Here is a 10084-nt window from a genome sequence, read left to right as displayed (position 1 = left end):
GTCACTGATGCTAGTGGAAAAGATATCGGTGCAGTCCTTAAGCAAGATAACCATCCACTTGTATTTGAAGGTCGTAAATTTAAATCGTCTGAAACAAAATTTAGTACATATGACAAAGAGTTGACTGCTGTTGTACATGCCTTAAAATTTTGAAAACACTATCTAATGGGTGTTTATTTAATTATCAAAACTAATCAACAAAGTATCAAGTACTCACTGTCTAAACCTTTAATAGATGATAGACATATTAAGTGGACTGCCTTCATTCAAAGTTTCAATCCAACATTCAATACCAACATGGTAATGAAAATGTTCTAGCTGATGCTTTGAGTCGAAGGCCCTTTCTTAATAATTTATCAATTATAACGAGTACTTCATTTGATTCAATGTTTGACACTTATGCACAAGATGATGATTTCAAAATCACATGGTTGCATATGACTGAGAATTCTGTGCACACTTTTTGGAATACACTATTCAAAAAAACTTTCTTTATTTCATACAGAAACTGTGTATAACTAAATCTTTTTGTACATTAATAATTGAAGAGTTACACAAAAAGAAACTGTGTATAACTAAATCTTTTTGTACATTGATAATTGAAGAGTTGCACAAACCACCCTATGCGAAACATAGAGGATTTGCTGCTACTTTTCAAAAATTAAATCGTGATTTCTATGGGCTTGCTATGAAAATTGATGTTAAACAATACTTCTACACTTGTTTGATTTTTCAAAAGATCAAAGCAACAACTGGTAAGAAATTGGGACTTTTACACCTCTCCCTATTCCTGAAAAACCTTGAAAATATATTTCAATAGATTTTGTCACTGGATTTTCACTCACTGTTCACAAGCATGATATGATTTGGATTATAATTATCATTTTTCTAAACAAATTTCTTTGTAAGAAAACACTCACAACACATCAAGCTGCACTCTATTTCTTATCATGGTTTGCCTAAAGTTATAATATCTGATCGAGATTCTAAATTTTGTAGTGTTTTATGGATTACTATTTTTTAAAATCTAAAAAATCTTGGAACTACACTTGATTTTACTTCTACATTCCATCAGAAGTCTAATGGCCACATGAACTTTACACTAAACATGTTAACAAGCATCGTATGGCACACGAGTTTAAGAAAGATGATTATGTTATGCTTCGCATTGAAAAACGAAGAATAAAAAATGTTAATACTAATGTTTTTCTTAAACTTGCTCCTCGTTTTTATGGTCCATTCAAGATTTTTGCTGTGATCAATGATGTTTCATTTTGTTTATACTTACCTTCACATTGTCACATTCACAATGCATTCTTCATTAGCCTTTTAAGACCTTTCAGAGGACCCCCTACCTACACATCACATTTATGAGAATCCACGTTCATTAAGAAGAATAACTCATCACTGCACAAATAGTTGATCACGAAACCACCATCGCATGCACTGACATGGTTTATAACTGCTATCTTTTGACATTCGAAGGCCACCTTAGAGAGAATGCCAAATGGACGCCTAAAAAGTTTTTTCGCAACTTTCCAGACCATTTCCACACTTTCATCACTCACGGTCTAGTTGATTCTCTAGCAACTAAGAATAGTTACTATCCCTGGTGAGATGGATGTTACGAAACTGACCCTCCTGTTGTATGTGGTTAACTGCAATTGAGATAGTTGGCTTAATGGTTAATTATGTGTTGTTTATTTGATTTTACTAATAGTGAGTACACGATGATTTGTAGATTGGAATTCTTGGAATTGAGAAGGAGACGCCGACAAATAATAATCCTCTCGATTATTTTACTTTTTGCAGAGTGTTTAAGATCTTTTATCTAAGCTACTATGGCTTTGAATTTAAACAAGCTCACTACATTATTTGCCAATAATACCATTTGCATCATAATCTCTAGTACCAAAAAGTGAATGAAACAAGTAAATCTTGGCACCATGTACTTCTGCTCACATGGTTTATATCACACTCGGCTAGCCCATTCAACATAATAATCACTAGCTTATTCAATAGTGTGTTGAACATAGTAGTAAATTTTTGCTTACTTGGCTATAATATTTCCTCATAATCTTAAGTAAACAAGTAGGAGAAGCAGAATGAAGTAAGGCTCACCATTGTCTCCATTGTGTCGAACGTTTGTGTTATGGAACTCAGGCAAGCTAGTTGATAGGGTGTGAAATTTAGCAATGAGGTAGAAACTTCAAACTCGCACCTTAATCCATGAGGGACCTATGCATGCGATTGCTTTTAGCTTTCTTCTTCTCTCTTGTAATTGGGTGAAGCCCCCAATGGTTGCCTCTTGCTATTGTTGAACCCGTAGAGCTGCTCCTCCCCGCCCAGCCTCATCTCTATGAAACAAGGAGAGAATCAAAGATTCAGCAGGGAAAGGATCTCTACACATTATTCGGTGAAGAAAAATCATTATTATATGCTCACAAAAGCTAAGTTTTAAGCGGGGGATGAGATTCGAATGATGTAATATTTGGCCCTTACCACCATCATAAAGCATCAAGACCATACTTACATCGATCTAGAAGACCAGCAAGGCCATCAAGGAAGGCCATCAAGGACGGAAATGGCTTGCTCTTTGCAATGGAGCAGATTAGAAACTTCTTATAGTTATATTTTGCCTGTAACCTTCAGAAATTCATTAAGAAACAACACAAAGGAAACAAGAAACGGCCGACTTTGGAAACCGAGTTTCTGGTCCAATAGGCACTGAAACGGAATTTCCTTGTAGCTATGATCAAGACACATTATATTCCCTATACTGCCTGTCTAATTACAACAACACATCTATTGCTTCTTTTTGCATGGCAGCACCTGTAAAAGTATTCGACAAGCAAACGTAAGCTCCAACATCAGTATCGTCCAAGCATACCGCATGCTCGAAGGCATGTCTCGCAGTCTCGCTATCTCCCCATTTTTGGCAAGCCCCTAATACTGAATGCCAAATCACGACATCTGGATGCAATGGCATTATCTCTACAACTCTCACAGCTCTGTCAATGTGGCCGGCACGCCCAAGAAGATCAACCATGCAGTTGTAATGTTCAAGAGTTGGCACAAGTTCATAGTAGCAGTTAATGGCATGAAAGTAAGCTTGAGCCATTTCCATCACACCTGTATGGTTGCATGCATTAAGTACAACCTGAAAAGTGAGATTGTCTGGCTTCACACCTTCTTCAATCATTTGGTAGAAAATGCAGAAAACCCTCTCCACCTCTCCAAGCTGGGTGTACCCTGTAATCAGCGTTGTCCACGATACAACATCCTGGGCCACAGAATTATCAAAGACAACTTGCGCCTCCACTAGTGAGCCGCATTTTGTAAACACATCAATCAAACTATTGCTGATAAGAAGCTCTCCTTCCAAGCCAAAAAGAACAATTTCATGGTACACTTCTCGTCCCCTTGCAGCGACTCCCATGGTACCACAAGCACTCAACATTGAAGTAAATGTGTGGGCATTTGGAGCGATACCTTGCTCCTGCATTTGTTTCAAACTATTAAAAGCATCCTGAACACATCCATGATTGGCATAACCCATGATAAGAGCAGACCATGACACAACATCCTTGATTGCAAGCTTACTAAACACTTTTTGAGCTTCCGCAAACGAGCCACATTTGAGGTACATATCAACCAAGGCACTCCCGACAAAAATGTCTTCATCCACAAAGCCTAATTTGGTAACTCCAGTGTACAACTCTCTGCCTTTTGAAATAGCTTTTAGACTGGTACATGCTTTTAATGCACAAACATATGTGTACGCATCTGACAGAATTCCTTCTTCTTGAAGTTGCTCAAAACAACTGAGAATATCGCTATTGCGACCCATTTCAGTGTACCCATCCATGAGTGCAGTCCAGACAATTACATTGCGTACCAAGAGCATGCCAAAGACTTCCTCAGCTTTAGCAAGGAAACCGAATTCAATGTACATGGTTATCAGAGTGCTGCCTATAAAAACGTCATGTTCCAGCAATCCCATTTTTGCAATGTCCGAATGTAATTTGTGACCAATTTCAACGGTTTTCCTCTTGATGCAACATTTAAGCAAAGCTACAAAAGTATAGCTGGAAGGATGCAATCTGGCATCTTCTTTTGCAGCCTCATACAAGTAAAATGCACTCTGTATATCCCCAATCTTAGCATAGCCCGCTGTTGTAGCATTCCACAAATAATTGTCCCAAAAACCAAACCTGTCAAGAAGCTGCTGAGCTTGGCTTATGCATTGGACATCTAGCAACATCAACACCAGGCAATTGCGCAATAAGAAATGAGCCTCCAATCCAGTTTTGTGCATGTACACAGACAAGTGCAGAGCATGCTGAGGAAGCCTATCGGTTCGACAAGTGCGCATAGAGTAAAGCAAGGATTCAATGGAGGGCAGAGGGGGTATATCTTGGGCCAGAGAAGACAAGTACCCTCCATCTGCATGCTTGTGCAATGAAGTCCGAGGTGCTTTGGTGCATGTGTACTGTGCGCCCATGCTTTGTAGATGGGTAGTGCAGACTCGCTTGAAGTCTTTGCAAGGTTGGTGCAGAGGTGAAACAATCCCTGTTTGCGACAAGTCCCCAGTGAGGCGAGGGTATGAATGCAGAATCTGATCGCCTCAAGGAATGGGCAACCACAAGAACATAAGAACATGAACTCCACCTCGCCCATTATGTCCTCTTACTCCGAAACTTGCACCAAACGCCTTGCGAAGCTGTGCCGAAGCTCTGCCACACTGCCTCTACTTTCAATTCGCCTATCTCCCACAACGATCCAGCTTCGCAAAGGAGAAGAGTATGCCACAGGGCTTAGCTTTCTGGTTGGTGTGCGCAGAAGCTCTGCCATCCTGACTCTTCTTCAATTCGCCCATTCGATCGAGCCTCGTTAAGGAGCTCTGGAGAGCTTGCTGGAATCGCCTTCTCGTGTGTTAGAGAAAAAACTATATGGTGATTAACAATTAGTCTTGCTTGGTGGGCGTTGCTATAGAACATAACCAGATTGAGCACTGAAGCAAACTAGTCTTGCTTGGTGGGCGTTGCTATAGAACATAACCAGATTGAGCACTGAAGTAAACTAATCTTGCTTGGTAGGCGATTGTTAGGGTCATTGCAATTTGTGGCACCATGTGGGAAAGTCCTCTAGCCACTTAAGAAGAGAAAATTGATGACATGATCCAGTAGCAAAAGGATGCAACTTATTTAGTCAATGATTGTAAAACACAAAACCTATTTAAGAGGTCATATTTTAATGAAGCATTGCATTTTGAGCATTATCATTGTGTCTATACTCTCTCTTTCTCTCTCAATGCTCTTGCTCTTGACATGACTTAATCCGAATCACCATCTCTCTAACCCTAACCCTAACATCATGGCTAAGTTAAGGCTTCACCCTCCATAGCTTAATGATAATCATTGGTGATTAGAGAGTATGCTTCCACATCGACTAACCCATCAAGTGGTATCAAAGTCGATAGTTCATACTTAGATCTAATTAATCCCTCTCCTTAATCACTAGTATCGTTGATTAAGTTTGGGCACGTTCTTGGCAATACCAATGAGCCACTACTCTTCTTAACCAATTGATTGATGATTAGCAACATTCTAATAATAATAATTGTGTATCTACACAATTTTTAGTGTGCTTTCGTGCTCATTTTTTAGTCCATTTGCATTAACATTGCTCTCGTTGCATTGTTCATTCGCTTGTGCAACTTGTGTGTGTGTGTGAAGTGCTTTTCGACACCTTTTTGAGGAGCTTCCAAGCACAAAATTTGCTCAAGATTTAACCTCTTAATTGTGTGTGCTACAAGCCCTTGTCAAGAGCTTCCTGTAAACCCCCTAAACTCTAGATTTGGAGCTAATTAGCCTGGCCAACCTTCATCCTATCTTTAGGTGCATGTAAAGTTTTTACTTGTGTGTGAAGGCATGGTAGACTTGGTTTATATTTACTTTTTTGGAGCCTTCTCATGTCGTGGGCCATAGCTCTAGTGGTCAAGACACTCCATATTGGCTAATCCATCGTGGATCTAGAGGTCAACTCCTACTTTTGGTGATTGCGCACAGTGGGCGGATGCGAAAGCCTGATTCCAAATTCCCCTACAGGGGGTCGGGTCCGGATGGAAGCTTGTAGTCGACTGCAAAAAAAATTTGCCTTGTCCCGTTCGCATCCCAAGGGTTGTCGGCTATTGCCACCGACTACCAACAAACCCCGACCGGATAACCACTTCTATCGATAGACGACCTCGACTATTCAGCTCGTATTTCAGAAGGCATTCAAGCCTATTGTGTTCGCTTGGCGGGTCCACTAGGGATTCTTCCCATGGCTCAAGTCTTGAAGCCTCAAATATCCAAGGCCACATAAGGGACGTTTCCCACTATCGTTGAGCTGAGTTTTGAGTCCTTACCAAGGGACAGTTCCTGCGAGTAAAAGAGCGGCATAAGCTAAGCATGAAAGCAAATCTTCAAAGCATCATCAAGCTTCAAAGGGAATTTAAAAGCTCCCCATCGAGCATTCCAAGGGACTTTTGGGGCTTCAAAGGGTTCTTTCTCATTGCACTTCAAGGTTTTGGTAGTTGTGAAGAGGTGCTTCTCAAAAGAGTAGAGTGACTTCACATTCGGCCAAAGAATTCCCTTTTGTAAAATCCCTTGAGGATTCATTTTCATGAAGCACACTTTGATATGTATGCAAACATTTGTGTTATGACACGAGAATTAGACACTGCCTTGAAATGTCAAGGTAAGACCTTTCTCATGAGCACACACATAAGCACAAAAATCAAAATGTGTATGTGTTTTACACCATCGGCCATCAAGTTTGCACCTTCGACAATACAGACCAACAAAAATCAAGAAACCAAAGCACAGCATCAAAATATGCATGAAGATAAAGAAGAACCCAACAACATGAAGAAAAAGATAATGACAAAAAACAAACAACCTGTTGCAGATTTGTGTGGGGGAGAAATTCCTCCAAACTACAAACAAAAATAACCATGTAAATATGTGTGCACTCAGTTATGTGTCACTCTCATTTGTGATAGGGAAGCTTTGTGTCTCTACCCTTGTGTTTGGGAGACTTGTGTGCTTAGCCTTTTGTGCCAAGGGAGGCTTGTTAAGGTGCAGGGTTTGTTGCACAGCAGGAACTCACCCTGATGTTTGTGTGCCTACACCCCTTTGTGTCTAGGGGAGTCAAATTTGTGTTTGAGGGGAAACATGCACTTTGTGTGAGTGCAATACCTTTTGTGTTATGTGCAACAATACCCTTATCTGTGTGAAACGTGTGTGTCAACCACGTGAACCAAAATACATGAAGTCTTTGTAAAACCCCAAGTTTGGCTTAAGGGGGCGATTGTTAGGATAATTCCAACTTGTGGCACTATGTTAGAAAGCCCTATAGCCACCTAGGAAGAGATAATTGATTACATGATCCAATAGCAAAAGGATGCAAACTACCTAGCCAATGATTGTAAAGCACAAAGCTTATTTAAGGGGCCATTTTCTAATGAAGCATTTCACTTTGAGCATTATCATTGTGTCATCTCTCTCTCTGTGTGTGTGTGTGTGTGTGTGTGTGTGTGTGTGTGTGTGTTCTTGCTCTTGGCATGACCTAACCCTAACACCATGGTAAACCTAAGGCTTCACCCTCCATAGCCTAACGCTAATCATTGGTGATTAGAGATTACTCTTTCGCATCGACTAACCCATCAACATTGCTATAGAATAGCTATAGAACATAATAGGACATACGGAGATTAACATCAGGCATCTAGTACTAAAGTAAACAAGTACAAAGTGCATTGGCAAATTTTTAAAAAACAATTGCATATATGATGATTGATTAGCTCTATAGATTTCTATTAAATGGTCCAATTTCATGGCATTGGCAAATTTTTAAAAAAGAATTGCATGTGTATTTATTACTCCAAATCAATTGTTGAATTGTAATAAAAGAAGTGCATGTCTATTTGATATAAAGATTCGATGATCGAGATTGGTCATGCACTAGTGAGGAAAAGATTTGGCTAAACTAAACTTAAGGAAGCATTAACAAACTAAAAAATTACAAAAAGCATCAACAGACCATTAAAAATTTGAATTGCACTACCGACTTGGTAATAATGTATGGGTGTCCTCCAATTGTGCAAGCCAAAATACAATGTTTGAATCAAGCTACATAAAAGCAATGTGAATAGTTAAAACATTTTGTCTTGCAGTTAGGCACAAAGTGAAAATGCTAAATATAAATTGCACGTCATGCAAAAGTGCCCCGCCCTTGTTCAGCATATCCCACAATCAATGCATTCTAAGACAAAAGATTCTGGACAAGGTGCTTCTCAAGAACTCTTTTTGCTTTCTGAAGTACACCATATCTGGCATACATTTAGTGCCAAGCACAACGATTTGTTTCAATTGCCACTGACTAAAAATATCATCTTGAATTATGTTTTTCGTATTTGCGTTCTGCATAGTACCACATGCCTTCAAGATGCAAGCATATGTGATTTCATGTGGAGAAATGACCTTGCTCAACATTTGCTAAAAATAGCCCAATGATTTTTGGCCCTGCCATTGTTGAGCATACCCCGCAATCAGTGTGCCTCCACATTCTAGACAAAAAGCTCCTCAAGCACACCACATGTAGCATACATGTCAATCACGATAGTGCCAAGCACACAACTCTTGTCTAAAAATATCATTGTTGCTCATATTGGAGTCCTACGTAGTGCAAGAAATGCCCTTGCTTCACATACTAGAAACAACCAACCAAATTTTTGTGGCCCAGTCCTTGTTGGGCATATCCCGCAATCAATGCATTTCAAGAGATGACATTTTGGACATACATGTTGACCAAGGCAATGCCACATGCCTTCAAGATGAAAGCATAGGTGATTACATCTAGAGATATGCCCTCGCTTCGTATCTACTAAGGATAGCACAAGGCCAAGGGGCCCTACAACATTTGGCATACATGTCGACCAAGACAGTGTCAAGTACAAAAAATACAAAAAGCATCAACATACTATATGTAAGGTTTGATTAATTAAGGTGAAAAAGGGTTAGTTGCATTCATGGTAGTGAGAGTTTCATAATAATTAAGAGCAAAACAAATTAGAGAGAGAGCACTCAATGAAAATAGACTGGTTTGATTGACTAGGATGAAAAGAGCAAAATACAAGCTAAGCAATATGGCCTTATATAGGCTCAAAGTGGAAAGGTGGCAACTAGAAAGTGATTTTCATCACAAGGGTCAAATATGATGTGCCTATAGTGAATATCATGTGACTATAAAGAAGCATATAATTAGGGAATTCTATGTAGTGGGATACATACATGCACATAATGGTGCATGGTTGACATGCTTGGCTTTAGGGGTTAGTCACACATCGAGTGTAAGCTAAACGGCTTATCCCAACAGATGCCCCTATAAGTTGAAGCTTACATGAAGTGTATGGATTCTAACCAAGGTTAATATGAGTTACTTAGGGTAACTGCATATGACTCATGAGGTGGAATCTAATGCAAGAGAGGGTATGTCTTACCTCCAAACTTTCGGTTTGGGATAGTGTCTAGAACCCATTACTAAACACTTCTCCTTTTTCTTCTTCTTCTTCTTCCACTATGTGTACTTTACATTTAGAATCTCTAGGACTCTTTTGGTTCTTAGCATTCAAGATTCGTGTCAAGGCCTCTCCCAAACCGGATGGCGGTTTCATGATGCTCCAAATATTTTTCTTCGTGAGCACTCCTTTGACCTTTGTCTGTCAGGTGTGAGATCCGACAACATTGAACTTATCGATGTTTTTGGTGGACATCGCACGGGCCTCTTTTAGGCCATGTGCCTCAAAAGGGGAGGGTTATACTAATCTAATCCTAAAAGAGTTTTGAAACGATTTAGTACGTGCTTAGGGAGAGAGAGCACTAAATCTAGCTGAGGGATCTAATAAATATAATTAGTAACTACTTACAAGCTCCGATACCACTTGTAAGGTTTGATTAATTAAGGCGAAAAAGGGTTAGTTGCATTCATGGTAGTGAGAGTTTCATAATGATTAGGAGCAAAAAAATGAGTGAGAGAG

At 39.6% G+C, this 10084-nt stretch overlaps 1 protein-coding gene across 1 annotated transcript; it reads right to left on the bottom strand.

Moving 5' to 3' along the window:
* Nucleotides 1–2577: 2577 nt before the first annotated feature.
* On the bottom strand, nucleotides 2578–4980 carry LOC147438908 (pentatricopeptide repeat-containing protein At5g16860-like). The gene has a single exon (XM_086484862.1). The coding sequence runs from the start codon at nucleotides 4502–4504 to the stop codon at nucleotides 2792–2794; it is 1713 nt and encodes a 570-aa protein (XP_086340988.1). The 5' UTR covers nucleotides 4505–4980; the 3' UTR covers nucleotides 2578–2791.
* Between the last annotated feature and the right edge of the window lie 5104 nt (nucleotides 4981–10084).

This window comes from Adiantum capillus-veneris, chromosome 16 (assembly GCF_014529385.1).
Source record: "Adiantum capillus-veneris isolate H3 chromosome 16, ASM1452938v2, whole genome shotgun sequence".
Classification (NCBI taxonomy): Eukaryota; Viridiplantae; Streptophyta; class Polypodiopsida; order Polypodiales; family Pteridaceae; genus Adiantum; species Adiantum capillus-veneris.
Note: the sequence above shows the minus strand (reverse complement) of the source record. Positions and strands in the feature narration are given on the sequence as shown.

Coding starts and splice junctions, on each gene's coding strand:
- LOC147438908 (XM_086484862.1), bottom strand. CDS start 4,504: ATGGGCGCACAGTACACATGCACCAAAGCACCTCGGACTTCATTGCAC.